The sequence below is a fragment of the Pleurodeles waltl genome, chromosome 9, assembly GCF_031143425.1.
Source record: "Pleurodeles waltl isolate 20211129_DDA chromosome 9, aPleWal1.hap1.20221129, whole genome shotgun sequence".
Classification (NCBI taxonomy): domain Eukaryota; kingdom Metazoa; phylum Chordata; class Amphibia; order Caudata; family Salamandridae; genus Pleurodeles; species Pleurodeles waltl.
This window is the reverse complement of record NC_090448.1, coordinates 455,843,989-455,860,946: the sequence shown is the minus strand read 5'-3', so window position 1 is coordinate 455,860,946 and position 16,958 is coordinate 455,843,989. Positions and strand designations below refer to the sequence as shown.

Here is a 16,958-nt window from a genome sequence, read left to right as displayed (position 1 = left end):
TTGTTGTTTCTTTTATGGGATTTAGTTTAATCTGCAAACAAAAACATCGAGAGGTCATTACTCCCAAATGGCACGAGAGACCCTATGAGTGGAACCAGGTAATTTCAAAGTTTTATTAAGTTTTCTTTCACTAACCTATTTCCTTTCACAGATTATCTTTCTATGATTTCAAAGTGTATTTAGTGGTTAAAGACATAGTATGGGCAGACTCGACAGAATCTCAAAAGTGTATTCATTTTAATAGTGGCACTGCTCCTTCATCATTCTGTGGCTGTTTAAAAGAAAAGGGGAAGCATGTCATGTGTATACTCCATTTATAAATAAGGGTGAGTGTGCTCTACTTCATTAGTTTGTGATACTCATACTGATTTCCTATTAAACGTTTTGCTAATGGAGTCGTCCATAGATGCAGAATCTGCAGGAACAAAAGTATCCAGTACAAAAAGAGGCTACATACCTCAGATAAAAAGTGTTTATATTTGGAGGAAGCTGGCTCTGTATATACTGTATCAAAATAAGCTATAGTGTGGACAGAGTCCAGGGTTCCCCAGAGGCTTAACGGAGGCTAAAGTAGATAATACTAATGCTCTCTTTTGTGGTAGTGTGGTCGAACAGTTAGATATATCAGAGGGTAGTGCAAAGCATTTGTTGTACACACACAGACAATAGAAGAGTCACACACTCAATGACTTAACTCCAGACCAATGGTTTTTATATAGCAAAAATATATTTTATTAATTTATTTTTAGAACCACAAGATTCAAGTTGCAGGTAAGTACCTTAAAAGTTTCGTATTTCACACAGGTATCAACAGTACTTTTTTCAAATAGGTAAGTGCAGGAAGTTGGCTCTGTATATACTATCTCAAAGTGAGAGATAGTGTGCACAGAGTCCAAGGGTTCCCCTTAGAGGTTGATAGTGGCAAAATTAGATAATTGTAATGCTCTATTTTGTGGTAGTGTGGTCGAGCAGTAGGCTTATCAGAGGGTAGTGTTAAGCATTTGTTGTACACACACAGGCAATAAAAGAAGAACACACCCTCAAAGACTTAACTCCGGGCCAATAGATTTTATATAGAAACATATATTTTCTTAATTTATTTTAGAACCACAAGATTCAAGATTTGAGGTAAATATATAAAATGTAAGGTACTCCACACAGGTAAGTAAGGAACTTTTAATTGCAGCAGTAACATACACAGTATAGGTTAAAATGGCAATAAGCTATTTTAAAAGTGGACACTGCAAAAATCAACAGTTCCTGGGGGAGGTAATTAAGGTTAAGTTTCTGAGGTAAGTAAAGCACTTAAAAGTTCAGTTTCCTAGGCATAGGTAGCCCACCGTTGGGGGTTCAAAGCAACCCCGAAGTCACCGCACCAGCAACACAGGGCCGGTCAGGTGCAGAGATCAAAGGAGGGCCCAAAACACATAGGCGCCTATGGAGAACAGGGGTGCTCCGGTTCCAGTCTGCCAACAGGTAAGTGCCTGTGCCTTCGGTGGGCAGACCAAGGGGGTTTTGTAGAGCACTGGGTGGGGGGGCACAAACAGGCCCACAAAACATACCCTCAGCGGCACAGGGGCGGCCAGGTGCAGTGTGCATAGTAGACATTGGGTTTTCTGTAGAAATCAATGGAGAGGCCCGGGGTCACTTTAGTGATGCAGGCAGGGCACAGGGGGGCTTCTCAGGCCAGCCAGCAACTGGGCTAGGCGGAGGGTTGCCTGACGGTCACTCCTGCAATGGAGTTCGGTTCCTCTCGGTCCTGGGGGCTGCAGGTGCAGTGCTTTGTCCAGGTGTCGGGTTCTTTGTTCCAGGCAGTTGCGGTCAGGGGGAGCCTCTGGATCATCTCTGCAGGCGTCGCTGTGGGGGTGCGGGGGGGGGGTCGTCTGGCGTTACTCATGAGGTCGCAGTCGCCTGGGAGTCCTCTCTGCAGTGTTGGTTCTCTGGAGCTCGAGCCAGGGGCGTCGGGTGCAGAGGGTGAAGTCTCACGCTTCTGACGGGAAGAGTGAGTTCTTTAAAAGTTGCTTCAAAGTTGCAAAAATGTTGATGTACGTCAACAGTGCAGCTGTTCTCGGGAGTTTCTTGGTCCTTCAGTTCAGGGCAGTCCTCTGAGGCTTCAGAGGTCACTGGTCCCTGTCGGATGTGTCGCTGTACAGGTTCTTTGAGTCTAGAGACAGGCCGGTAGGGCTGTGGCCAAGTCAGTTGTCGTCTCCATTGTCTCTGCAGGGCTTTCAGGTCAGCAGTCCTTCTTATTTGTGCAGGTTGCAGGAATCTGGTTTCCTGGGTTCTGGGTCGCCCCTCAATACTAGATTCAGGGGTGTGTTTAGGTCAGGAGGGCAGTAGCCAATGGCTACTCTCCTGGAGGGTGGCTACACCCTCTTTGTGCCCCCTCCCTGAGGGGAGGGGGCACATCCCTAATCCTTTTGGGGGAATCCTCCAAACTCAAGTTGGAGGATTTCTCAAGGCAGGGGTCACCTCAGCTCAGGACACCCTAGGGGTTGTCCTGACTGGTGGGTGACTCCTCCTTGTTTTTCTCATTATCCTCTCCTACCTTGCCACCAAAAGTGGGGCAGTGGCCGGAGGGGCGGGTATCTCCACTAGCTGGGATGCCCTGCGGTGCTGTAACAAAAGGCATGCACCTTTGAGGCACACCGCCAGGTGTTACAGTTCCTGCAGGGGGAGGTGTGAAGCACCTCCAACCAATACAGGCTTTGTTCCTGGCCACAGAGTGACAAAGGCACTCTCCCCACGTGGCCAGAAACTCGCCTGGTTGTGGCAGGCTGGAAGAAACTTGTCAGCCTAGCACTAGGAGTCTTGACTGGTATTCAGGGGGCATCTCTAAGATGCCCTCTGGGTGCATTTTACAATAAATCCCACACTGGCATCAGTGTGCATTTACTGTGCTGAGATGTTTGATACCAAACTTCCCAGATTTCATTGTAGCCATTATGGAACTGTGGAGTTCGTGTTTGGCAAACTCCCAGACCATGTACTATTTGTGGCTCCCCTGCACTTACAATGTCTAAGGTTTTGCTTAGACACTGTAGGGGCATAGTGCTCATGCACATATGCCCTCACCTGTGGTATAGTGCACCCTGCCTTTGGGCTGTAAGGCATGCTAGAGGGGTGACTTACCCAGGCCACAGGCCGTGTGAGGTGGGCATGGCACTCTGAGGGGAGTGCCATGTCGACTTAGTCATTTTTCTCCCCACCAGCACACACAAGCTGTGAGGCAGTGTGCATTTGCTGAGTGAGGGGTCTCTAGGGTGGCATAAGACATGCTGCAGCCCTTAGAGACCTTCCCTGGCATCAGGGCCCTTGGTACCAGGGTGTAGGAAGTTGGCTCTGTATATACTATTTCAAAGTAAGAAATAGTGTGCACAGAATCCAAGGGTTCTCCTTAGAGGTAAGTTAGTGGCAAAGTAGATAATTCTAATGCTCTATTTTGTGGTAGTGTGGTCGAGCAGTAGGCTTATCAGAGGGTAGTGTTAAGAATTTGTTGTACACACACAGGCAATAAATGAGGAACACACTCTCAAAGACTTACTCCAGGCCAGTAGGTTTTTATATTGAAAAATATATTTTCTTAGTTTATGTTAAGAACCACAGGTTCAAGATTTACAAGTAATACTTCAAATGAAAGGTACTTCACTTAGGTACTCTAGGAACTTTGAATAATCACAATAGCATGTAAAGTCGTTGTAAAAATGGCAATAAGCTATTTTAAAAGTGGACACTGCAAAAATCAACAGTTCCTGGGGGAGGTAAGTAAAGGTTACATTTGCAGGTAAGTAAAACACTTACAAGTCTCAGAGTTGGTTCCAAGGTAGCTCACCGTTGGGGGTTCAAGGCAACCCCAAAGTTACCACACCAGCAGCTCAAGGCCGGTCAGGTGCAGAGGTCAAAGAGGTGCCCAAAACACGTAGGCTTCAATGGAGAACAGGGGTGCCCCGGTTCCAGTCTGCCAGCAGGTAAGTACCCACATCCTCAGGGGCAGGCCAGGGGGGTTTTGTAGGGCACCGGGGGGACACAAGAAGGCACAGAAAGTACACCCTCAGCGGCACAGGGGCGGCCGGGTGCAGAGTGCAAACAGGCGTTGGATTTTATATAGGAAGTAATGGAGGGACCCAGGGGTCACTTCAGCGATGCAGGTAAGCACAGGGGGGCTTCTTGGGGTAGCCACCACCTGGGTAAGGCAGAGGGTCGCCTGGGGGTCACTGCTGCACTGGAGTTCAGTTCCTTCAGGTCCTGGGGGCTGCAGGTGCAGTGTTGATTCCAGGCATCGGGTCCCTTGTAGAGAATAACTATAAGGGGGTTCCCTAGAAAGATGCAAGTAGCTCAATCAGGGAAAAATGAGTGTGAGAAAAAACTGCGGCGTGAGCTACAATAATAATGTATCTGAAGATATAATAAACCTCAGAAGTAAATCCGTATAGGGACTGATTCATACATTATGATAAATTCAAGTCGATAAATAAATAATAATATCTGACTGCTAAACCAAGACGAGTAATCACAAGGAAAAAAGGAACGAAGTCACAATGTGAAAAACTTTAATCAAATCATGTGAATGGACAAATAATCATAAAATATAGAAGATATCTAAATACATGAACAAAAAGTCTAATTCAAGCACGCCACATTCAAACTAACCAACAATAGACAATATAATGAAATGAAGAGAGATCATAATACAGATACAACAAAATTAATACAGAAATTCATAGAAAATAAAAAATATATATACATACACGAAGGAACAATACTCAATAGCTGATAAATATATATAAGTAATAGTCTAATACAAAAATAATCTATATTTAAATTTATATTTAAAAGAGAACGAGTCAGAGTGGCATCGCTACAGCAAGGATGTGCTGAGGGAACCGACGGCCTACTCGCGTTTCGGTGTTCCTAGTGATTATAGGTCACCTTCCTCAGGGCCATTCCCATTAGTATAATACGATAAAGATCAAGTTTTAGCAGCCAGATTTTCAGGTTGATTGAACACTAGACGCTTGGTATGTTTGAATCGCATAGTCATGTCATCTGATAAAGAAAGAATATATGGTTATGTACTCAAATGATGCTGTTAGCAACCCGATAGTTACCGGTTTCGATTTTTATATATATATGTGGATATATATTTCTTCATATAAGTAGAATAGAGACTAGAAAGCAATCAAAATAGTAGTTAAAAAGAGAAAAATAGGAAGATAGAAAGTCAAATGAAAAAATATATATTAATATATGAGGGTAAACTAAAAAGACAGATGGAGAGTGTGGGTAGAGAAATCAAGATAGGTAGCTAACAATAGTTGTATTAATTATGTTAGTTAGTGAAGTAGTTATAGTATGGTAGAATAGTACTCTATGTACTGGTGCTTAAATCTTTTGTCTCATAACTGTGGGGACATGCACCCAAGTGTATTGTGAGGTTACTTCCGTGGGATAAGTCTTTACTAACTTACTTGAGTTGTCTTGGCTGGAAGTTCAGACAATACTGCTATTATATGGTTGTTCTGATCTTTTATAAAGGCATGCAACCATCTGGTGTAATAAGAGAAGATGATCTGGCTACAATGCAAAACAGTGAATAAATATATATAAATACAAAGGTGTATGCTTACATCACCAATGAGAGAAGCTAAATGGCAAAATATACAAGATTTTAATAGTATTGATTGTTAACTCTAAAGTCTATTATGAAATAAGGACTTTATAGCAGAGATATATAGGCGCTTCTGGTTACCTGCCGTAACTGAGATAAATTGAGCTAATAGCCTTTATTCGATGGTCTTTTCTCAGTCTCCGGGTTAGTGAGGCTTTAGATGATAGTCCTAAACATATAAATATAGTTATAGTTAGGCTAGCCTAAAGTTATTAAAAATTGTTAAAAAGTACTGCTTTAGTCGGATATAAGTCTTCCGAAACGGGGAGAAGTCCTTAAGGGCTTTCTCCGAGCTCGGGTAACCTAAACGTATTGCAGAGTAAAGGGGAAAGGACTCACCGATACGCTAATGCACTCCTCGCTGGTCAATAAACATTGGCGGCCGCGGCTCCACTGGGTTATAATAGTGTAGCTAATTGGTGTCTAAGCTAAACTGGACCGCGGCCTCACGATGCACCGTTGCGGACTCCTGAAGCCGCCATGTTGGAATTCCGACGTCCCGTATCTCAAACGGGACGCAAAGCATACCTATCAAAGACCTGAACGATACAAAGCGCTAAGAGAGAAAAGTGAACTTAGCTGGCTATAGAGATGTACTGTCGACAATATTATCTAGTAAGGATGGAAATAATTAAGGTAGCAAGTACACTTTGCTAGAAAGCATTAATAGCTAGGTCAACAACTATATAGGAGCAGCCGAGTTGATGACAAAAGTCACTCAAGTTCTCTTTTATAAGACAATGGGGTACTAATAAACAATGATAATAATGATGAAGGGGGAAAAGGGATATGTAAGTATAGAGAAGATTAATAGGATGATGTATAGAAATTAGAAATTGAGAATTAGAGTAAAATTGAAAATAGATGGAAATAAGAAATGAAGAAGGAAGCATAAATACAGTGAAGGGAACATGTTATGGAATAAAGTGAGAAAAAGATAAGATTGAAAAAAAGATAGGAAATAAAGGGAGATGAAAAATACACAAAAAATGCCAATCTATATATATTTCTAAGTGTGATGATACCACTCAAAACTCGGTGGAACATCAGGAAAACAGACAATAGTTCAGATAAGATGTATATTAATCAAATAATTGCATTTTCCCAGGGGGTAAGCTCATTCAATCCTTTAGTACAACTATCTAGGGTGAATATCCAAAAAATTTCTAGTTTTTTCCTTATTTTATGATCCTCTATCTGTCCAGCTTTCTTGATTTTTTCCAGGTGAGATCATCTTCTTGGTGTCCATGCTGTTTCCAATGGGATACCACAGGGGCACTTTCTTTAACATTTCTGATGTTCGACATATGTTCCAATATTCTTATTTTGACTTCCCTCCCTGTTTCGCCTACATAAAGTGAGGGGCATGGACACCTAATCAATTAAATGCAATTAGCAGTTTTGCAATTTGTCATGTCTGTAAGCGCGTAGTTGTTACCTTTCCAAGAGAAGGATTCGCCTACAATCGCTCTAGGGCAAACTTTGCAGTTGCCACATTTATGGTTACCGTTGATCGGTCGATCTCCGCATATGGATTTTTGACAAAAAATATATATATATATATTTTTATTTTTTTCATTTTTAGGTAGAGATGCCCTCACTAGTTTATTGGAGATATTCTGGGTCTTCCTAAAAGATAGGAGAGGACGTTCTAGTGAGACTTGATTAGGGTTGCTGTTAAGGATATTCCAATTAGAGAGGATTATTTTTCTGATTTTTTCATTCAGATTAGAATGTTGGATCACACAGACCAGTGTGGACGTGGATTTTTTATTCTTACTTTGCTTCTCGAACATACTGGTCCTATTATAATATTTGGCTCTTTTATAGGAGTCTCTGATCAATTTCTTAGGGTATCCTCTCAATAGGAATTTTTGTTGTAATATATGAGCATGATGTTCGAAGTCAGATAGGCTGGAACAATTTCTACGGACCCGCAAAAATTGGCTGAAGGGTATCCCTTGTTTTTGACTAGTAGGGTGGAAACTGTCAAAGTGAAGGATAGTGTTTCTCGCTGTAGGTTTGACAAATAGTGACATTTGAAGTTGAGAGTTGTTATGACCTATCCAGAGATCTAGAAATTCAACTTTACTTCTACTAGTATGGAAAGTAAACTTGAGATTGGGATCACATAAATTGATCCACTTACTGAATTCTAATAGGGATTCCTCTTCACCTGTCCAGATAAAGAAGATGTTGTCTATAAATCGAGACCAAAAATGGATATTTTCAAAGAACGGTGCTACCTCATTATAGACATATTTATCTTCAAAGGAGCCTACATAAATGTTCGCAACACTCTGGGCACAAGCGGCCCCCATACTTACCCCTTTCTTTTGTTGGAAGATCTGGCTGTCAAGTTCAAAGAAGTTTTCCCGTAGTACGATATCTAGGCACTGTAAAACGAAGGCAGAGTGTTCTGTCATGCCTTCTTTTTCAAACAGGCAGGCCACTGCTTGCCAAGGCCTCTTGCTGGGGAATGTTAGTATATAGTGCTTCGATATCCATTGTGACTAATAGTTGAATGTTCGGATTGAAGGAGTGTCCTTCTAGTTTGGCGATGATATGGCTAGTGTCTCGAATGTATGCTGGAAGTTGGGCTACCCTTGGGTTCAAAAAATTCTCCACATATTTGGACAAGGGCTCTGTCAAGGCTCCTACAGTGGAGACTATGGGTCTCATGGGAGGATCTGTTGCGTTTTTATGTATTTTAGGGACACCATAAAAAACTGGAGTCCTGGTCTTCACAGGGTTCAAGTACTGTAGTTCTTGGTGGCAGATAAGTCCACTATCGAATGCCTCATTGGTGATTTGAGCTATTTCTCTTTTCACCCGTTCTTGCCAGTTATTGCTTGTTCTTTGATAGTATTGAGGGTCATTTAGCATAGTCAGGATCTTATATTTATATGCTTCTGTATCTATAAGTACTATGCCACCTCCTTTATCACATGGCTTGACTGTGGTAGTCTTATCTTTTTGTAGGTTTTGAAGAGCCTGATATTCTCCTTTATTTAAATTAAAATAAGGTTTAGGAACAAATTTCAACAACGATTGAATCTTCTCTGTCACAACATTTTCGAAGATTTTTATTTCAGGTCCTACTGTATCTAAATAGGGTGTAAAAGTAGAAGCTGGTTTAAGGCCTGATAGATTAAGCTCTCTGTTATCTGCTTTATCCTCAAAGAATCTGGTAAGTCTAATTCTTCTAAAAAAGGCATGCAGGTCAGAGAGGAGATCAAATTTGTTGATGGAAGTAGTGGGAATAAAGGACAGCCCTTTCTTGAGCAAAGATTCGGTATCTGTATCCATAGGGGTAGCTCTAAGATTGAAGACCGGTACTACCTTTAGTCCCTCCCGTATTGTTGTCTCCGGGTTTGTAGGGTATGTGGCACATTGTCCACATTCTGGTATCTGTTTCTCTGGAAAGTCCTGTATCTTGTTCGGGGTCTTCCTCCCCTGGATAAAAAATGATGGCTAGAACGGTTGGGGCCTTCATTGGAGCCCAACCTGACACTATATTGTTCTCGCTGATTAGAGGTTCCTTCTCCTTCTGATTCAGAGGTATCTGAAAAGGTCACAATTTTTTTTATGTGTCCAGAATTGTCGATCTTGTTCTGGCATATTCTGTTGTTGGTTGGTATAATATTTATCCGATAAATACGGATGTGCCCGCTCTGTCGTGAACCATCTAATGTCTTTCCTGAGCTTGTCTGTCTTTCTTTTGATTAAATATAAATTGAATGATTCGAGTTCTTGGTTAATGGCCTCTATCTGTTTTTTTGCTTCCTGTAGGGAGTCTTGTATTTTCAGTTCATCTTCTAATGACTGGATCTCCTTCATAAGAACTTCCATGAGTTCTCTCGCGGTCTCAACTATAAGGATCATCCAATCCCGAGAGCACCGGTTCGAGATAAGGGACCATTTCTCTAGGAATTGTCTGATCTCCACGAAGAGGCCTGGAACATTTCTCACTCTTAGGCCTGTGGGTATAATTCCTGCTCTAAAATATTCTAAAATATATTTTGCATGTAACTCTGTGCGTTTGGTTTTTTTCTTTAATTCTAGTAATTTATACCAACCTTCTTTGGGCTGGTTAGCAGAGATCGATGTTCCTACTCCTGACCTTGGTTGATCTAATAATTTAGCTAAATCTTCCTCATTGAAGCCAAATGTTTTAATAGAGTCCATGTTAAATCCCTAATGTCCCTTGTAGCAGGCAGTCACGACCAGGGGGAGCCTGTGGATTTCCTCTGCAGGTGTTGCTGTTGGGGTTCAGGGGGGTCGTCTCTGGCTACTCACGGGCTCGCAGTCGCCGGGGAGTCCTCCCTGAAGTGTTAGTTTTCCGCAGTTCGAGCCGGGGGTGTCGGGTGCAGAGTGGAAAGTCTCACGCTTCCGACGGGAAACATGAAGTCTTTAAAGTTGTTTCTTTGTTGCAAGAAAGTTGCAGATTGTTGAACAGGGCCGCTGTTCACGGGAGTTTCTTGGTCCTTGATTGCAGGGCAGTCCTCTGAGGCTGCAGAGGTCGCTGGTCCCTGTTGGATGCGTTGCTGTTGCAGTTTTCTTCGAAGTTGGGAGACAGGCCGGTAGGGCTGGGGCCAAAGCAGTTGTCGTCTCCGTCTTCACTGCAGGGCTTCAGGTCAGCAGTCCTTCTTCTTGTTAAGGTTGCAGGAATCTGATTTCCTGGGATCTGGGGAGCCCCTAAATCCTAAATGTAGGGGTGTGTTTAGGTCTGGGCGCAGTAGCCAATGGCTACTGTCCTTGAGGGTGGTTACACCCTCTCTGTGCCTCCTCCCTGTGGGGAGGGGGGCACAGCCCTAATCCTATTGGGGGAATCCTCCAAAACCATGATAGTGGATTTCTAAAGGCAGGGGTCACCTCAGCTCAGGACACCTTAAGAGCTGTCCTGACTGGTGGGTGACTCCGCCTTGTTTTTCTCACTATCTCCCCTGAACTTTCCGCCAAAAGTGGGAGCTGTGTCCAGGGGGTGGGCATCTCCACTAGCTGGAGTGCCCTGGGGCATTGTAACACGAAGCTTTAGACTTTGAGGCTCACTGCTAGGTGTTACAGTTCCTGCAGGGGGGAGATGTTAAGCATCTCCACCCAGTGCAGGCTTTGTTTCTGGCCTCAGAGAGCACAAAGGCTCTCACCCCAGGGGGTCAATAACTTGTCTCTCAGCAGCAGGCTGGCACAGACCAGTCAGTCCTGCACTGAAGGATTGGGTAAAATACAGGGGGTATCTCTAAGATGCCCTCTGTGTGCATTTTCCAATAAATCCAACACTGGCATCAGTGTGGGTTTATTATTCTGAGAAGTTTGATACCAAACTTCCCAGTATTCAATGTAGCCAATATGGAGCTGTGGAGTTCGTTTTTGACAAACTCCCAGACCATATACTTAATATGGCCACACTGTACTTACAATGTCTAAGAATGGACTTAGACACTGTAGGGGCATATTGCTCATGCAGCTATGCCCTCACCCGTGGTATAGTGCACCCTGCCTTAGGGCTGTAAGGCCTGCTAGGGGGGTGACTTACCTATGCCACAGGCAGCATTTTGTGTACATGGCATCCTGAGGGGGATGCCATGTCGACTTTGCCTTTTTCTCCCCACCAACACACACAATCTGCAGTGGCAGTGTGCATGTGTTAGGTGAGGGCTCCCTTAGGGTGGCACAACATATGCTGCAGCCCTTAGGGACCATCCCTGGTCACAGGGCCCTTGGTACCACTGGTACCTTTTACAAGGGACTTATCTGTGTGCTAGGGGTGAGCCAATTGTGGAAACAATGGTACATTTTAGGTGAAAGAACACTGGTGCTGGGGGCTGGTTAGCAGGGTCCCAGCACACTTCTCAGTCAAGTCAGCTTCAGTATCAGGCAAAACGTGGGGGGTAACTGCAACAGGGAGCCATTTCCTTACACAGGGGTACCATTTACAAGGGACTTACCTGTGTGCCAGGGCTCTGCCAATTGTGGGAACAAAGGTACAGTTTAGGGAAATAACACTGGTGCTGGGGCCTGGTTAGCAGGGTCCCAGCACACTTTCAATCATAACTGGCATCAGCAAAAGGCAGAAAGTAAGGGGGTAACTATGCCAACAAGGCATTTCCTGACGGTAAGTAATACAGTTTTTGTATTATTGGCAATAACCTGTTTTGAAAATGGACACTGTGCCTTTTTCAGATTCTCAGAAACAGTTCCTGGGGGAAAGAAATGTTAGATCGTTTTTCAGATAAGTACAACACTTACAGTTTCAGTCTCCGGGTTTTAGGAAGTCTACCGGTTGGGGTTCAAGTTAACCCCAAACACCCACCACCAGCAACATGGGGCCGGCCGGGTCCAGAGGTCAAAGATGAGCAATTTTAATGTGGGCTCCTATGGAGACATGGGGTACTCTGAATCAGATCTACCTGCTAGTGAGGACCCGCAGCTCGGAGGGTAGAACATGGGGATTTGAAGGAGCACTGGAGCGGCCACAAGTAGGCACAAACACACACCCTCAGCGGCACAGGGGCGGCTGGGTGCAGGGTGCAAACAGGACATCTGGTTTCCAATACTGGTCTATGAGGCGACCCTGTGGGTCACTCGGAGGCTGCAGGTGAGGTCCAGGAGGGGTGTCTCGGGCACACCACTGGCTGGACAGGGAGAAGGGCCCCATGCTGAACGTAGATGCACCGGGTGTGGGTTTCTCCCAGGCCTGGGGGCTGCTGGTGCAGTGTGTCTTTAGGCGTCGGATATCTTCGTCCGGAGATTCGCGGTCAGAGGGTTCCTTAGGATTCCCTCTGCAGGCGTAGTTGTGGAGAGATCAACCCAGGGTGGGCACTTGCTCGCAATCGCTTGGGGACCCTCTCTTGCTGGGTGGACCACCTGGACACGGGCCGTGGGCATCGGGTGCACATGGGTCAGTACTCACGCATCCAGAGTGAGGTGGGAGGTGCACAAACCTAATCCTATTGGTCCCTGTTCTCCAAATCAAGATGGAGGATTGTGCAGGGAGGTGGTCACCTCAGCGCTGGGCACCCTAGGGGTGGTCATGGCTGGGGTGGTCACTCCTTCCTGTTTTCCCATAATTTACCCACCGGACTTGCCGCTAAAAGTGGGGCTTTGTCCAGGGGGCGGGCATCTCCACTAGCTGGAGTCCCCTGGGGCACTGTAATCCGAGGCTTGAGCCTTTGAGACTCATCGCCAGGTGTTACAGTTCCTGTAGGGGGGAGATGTGAAGCACCTCCACTCAGGACAGGCTTTGTTTCTGACCACAGGGTGCACAAAGGCAGTCACCCCCATGTGGTCAGAAACTTGGGTGAAAGTTGCATGCTGGCTCAGACTGGTCAGTCCTTCACTAGCAGTTTGGCTAAAATACAGGGGGCATCTGTACAGATGCCCCCTGTGTGCATTTTTCAATAAATGCCACACTGGCATCAGTGTGGGGTTATTGTGCTGAGACGTTGGATACCAAACTTCCCAGTATTCAGTGAAGCCATTATGGAGCTGTGGCGTTCGTAATGCCAAACACCCAGACTATATACTCAGTGTGGCTACACTGCACTTACAATGTCTAAGAATGGACTTAGACACTGTAAGGGCATATTGCTTGTACAGCTATGCCCTTTGGTATAGTGCAACCTGCCTTAGGGCTGTAAGGCCTGCTAGAGGGGTGACTTACCTATGCCACAGGCAGTGGTTGGTGGGCAAGGCACTCTGAGAGGGTTACCATGTCGACTTGGTCTTTTTCTCCTCACCAGCACACACAAGCTGTAAGGCAGTGTGTATGTACTGGGTGAGGGGTCCCCTAGGGTGGCACGATACATGCTGCAGCCCTTAAAAACCTTCCCCACCCCAGGACCCTTAGTACCATCAGTACTTTTTACAAGGGACTTAACCGTGGGCCAGGGCTGTGCCAATTGTGGAAACAATTGAGCAGTTTTAGGGAAAGAACCCTGGTGCTGGGGCCTGGTTAGCAGGGTGCCAGCACACTTTCAATCATAACTAGCATCAACAAAAGGCAAAAAGTTGGCTACTGCCCTCCGGCCCTAAACACACCCCTAAATTAAGTATTTAGGGGTGACCCTGAACCCAGGAAAAGAGATTTCTTGACGTCCTGAACAAGAAGGACTGCTCACCTGAAAGCCCCGCAGAGACGACAGACAACAACTGACTTGGCCCCAGTCCTACTGGCATGTCTCCAGTCTCAAAGAGCCTGCAACAGCTGGACCAGCGACCTCTGCCAACTCAGAGGACTGCCCTGCAACTCAAGGGACCAAGAAACTCCTGAGGACAGCGGCTCTGTCTGAACATCCAAAAGGAAATCATCTTTAAAGAGACTCCAGCCTCACTCCTGAAGCGTGAGTCCCCAGCACTCTGCACCCGAAGCTCCCGGCTTGTATCCATAAGAACCAACACTGCAGCGAGGACCCCCTGGTGACTCCCACGATGTGGACACCCTGAAACGACCTCCCTGCACCCCCACAGCGACTTCCGAGAGAATCCAGAGGCTCCCCCTGACTGCGACTGCCCGGTAACAAAGAACCCGACGCCTGGAAGAAGCACTGCACCCGCAGCCCCCAGGCCCGAGAGGAACCAACTACTGGTGCAGGAGTGACCAGCAGGCGGCTCTCATCTTTGCCCAGTCGGTGGCTGGCCCGAGAAGCCACCCTGTGCCCTGCCTCCATCTCCTGAGTGACCCCCGGGTCCCTCCATTGCAACCAATACAAAACCTGACGCCTTGCTAGCACAATGCACCCGGCCGCCCCTGTGCCGCTGAGCGTGGATTTTGTGTGCCTGCTTGGGACCCTTCCCAGTGCTCTACAAAACCCCCCTGGTCTGCTCCCGGTGGACGCGGACATTTACCTGTTAGCAGACTGGAACCAGAGCACCCCTAGTCTCCATAGGCGCCTATGCTATTTGGGTCCCTCTTTGATCTCTGCACCTGACCGGCCCTGTGTTGCAGGTGTTGGGTGTTTGGGGTTGACTTGAATCCCCAGTGGTGGGCTGCCTATGCCCCGGAGACTGAACTTGTAAGTGCTTTACTTACCTGCCAAACTAACTTGTACTTACCTTCCCCAGGAAGTGTTGATTTTTGCAGTGTCCGCTTTTAAAGTAGCTTATTGTCACTTTTGCCAAAACTGTGTACCTTACTGTTGTCATTCAAAGTTCCATACTTACCTATACCAAGTACCTTACAATTTATGTATTTACTTGAATTCTGAATCTTGTGGTTCTAAAATGATTAAGAAAATAATATTCTTCTATATAAAAACCTATTGGCCTGGAGTTAAGTCTTTGAGTGTGTGTTCTCATTTATTTTCTGTGTGTGTACAACAAATGCTTAACACTACCCTCTGAAAGCCTACTGCTCGACCACACTACCACAAGTAGAGCATTGGTATTATCTATAATTTCCACTATCACCCGCTAAGGGGAACCCTTGGACTCTATGCACACTAACTCTCACTTTGAGATAGTATATACAGCACCAACTTCCTACACTCATAATAAGCAAAACCTGAGGAATTTCGCACCCCACCCAGATTTCCAGGTATAATATATTTGCAAGGTAAGGAACGTTTCCCTGATAAAAAAAAATAGTTTTGAGGAACTCTACTGGGAGCACCTAGAAAGTGTATCAGACTCTTGGTACACAACTAAGCCATTCACTCAGGAGAGGTGTTTTATGTTTTGGTGTAATAGTTTAATTGCCAAGAAAATTATAAATATATTGTTTGCTTTGCATCATAGTGACTTAGTAATGGTCTTTAAAATGTCTAATTGTTCTTGTTCTACTAGGTGGACCCTGGGCTACTCATCGACCAGTCTCCAGTGCACCATAACATAGGAAAGAATGCATTCCTTTACCAGTTTCATAAACTGGTCATGTTGAACCCCTAAACAATATTGGATGATACGACTGCTAAGGTATAAGATAGCTGAAAGGTTTTGCAGTTTCAAGAATACCAAGTGTGAAATGAATGCAACCACTTAGATAAAGAAATAAGAATCCTAGTGCAAAGTACTACATTCATTAAGATATTTCCTTAATTAAGATACTTCCTTATCTCCAATTTGTATGCACTGCAAGTCTTGTTACTTTTTCACATTGTAAAGATATGTAAGTATGGTAACAATTTACTGATTGTTTTAAAAAGGGAAACAGATCTGTCTTTTTTTTTTTGTTTTGGAAACTCTTGTTTCAGAAATATGCATTTTTTTGCGTATTCAAATATTGTGCAAGTAAATGCCATTGTAACTGTTCAACGTTAATTTTCTGAGTATATGGCAAGGATACAATTTTATTTTAATTGTATGTGCAATATTAAACTGAAGTTTGGACTTTCCTTTTTTTTCCATACCTACAAAACCTTGTCTTGTGTCTGTTTTACATAACATTTTGTGTCACCTTTGGTAGTCATACTATCGCAGATACAATTGTTGTATTTGGGTTTGCATCAGAAGGAAAACAAGAAGTAAAGTTGTTTAAAAATAAGTTTACATTTTCATTATTGTTCGATTGAAAATAAAATCTTTTTTTAAATTACTTGTTTCTAATGGTGACATATTATGTGATCTTCCAAAAAGTAAAGGCAGAAACGAGCCCTCTCTAATTATTTACAGATTTCTTCATTGACAACAAATCTGACGCAGGTGTTTGGACCCTATCTGTGTGTGTCCTCTTGCGTTTGTTTTGAGTGGCACTGGTTAGAGGGCCGGTAAATCTTTTAAGGACTGGCAAAGAGACAACTTTAGCTTTCTGCCAGAGTTAACGAATTGACACAGTCAAAAAGCACAAAAGGTCAAACCTCCCCAGCCACTGGTGGATATTGTAGGGAGGCTGGCCTGGTGTTTAATGCACACCTATGGTGTTTGCACCTTATACCTGATCCAGGCAACCCATATTAGTTGGTGAACAGTGTCTATGAAGCCAGGGCTTCCTAGTGGTAGCTGTGGTGAGCAGCCAAGATTTATCTAGGAGAAGTGTAAAGCACTTGCAATACCACAGTAGTCACACAGCAACCAATCTCACATGAAAGGAACCACACAGTGTTGCAAAAATATAGGTGTTTTATTACAGTAACACTGAACTAGATTACTATAGGCTGACCTCCAACTGGAGGTAAGTATACACTATATATACACAGTAAGTACTAGGAATTAGCATAGAAAAACAACAAGCATTGGCAAGAAATAGGGGGAAATAGCTAGGGCCCTATAGGGGGGGGCAAACCATATACTAAAACAGTGGAATGCGAAGTTGGGTCCCCCACCCACAGATGTGGAGTAAATAGTAGGGAGCTGA

General features: G+C 44.5%; 1 protein-coding gene across 1 annotated transcript in view; it reads left to right on the top strand.

Moving 5' to 3' along the window:
• TDRD9 (tudor domain containing 9) overlaps positions 1 to 16,032 on the top strand; it is a 2,107,755-nt gene extending 2,091,723 nt beyond the window's left edge. Inside the window, exons 36-37 of the mRNA XM_069207577.1 lie at positions 26 to 98; positions 15,452 to 16,032. Of these exons, the coding sequence (XP_069063678.1) occupies positions 26 to 98; positions 15,452 to 15,553 (175 nt within the window). The 3' untranslated portion in view covers positions 15,554 to 16,032. The remainder of the gene's footprint in view (positions 1 to 25; positions 99 to 15,451) is intronic.
• Positions 16,033 to 16,958: the final 926 nt, after the last annotated feature.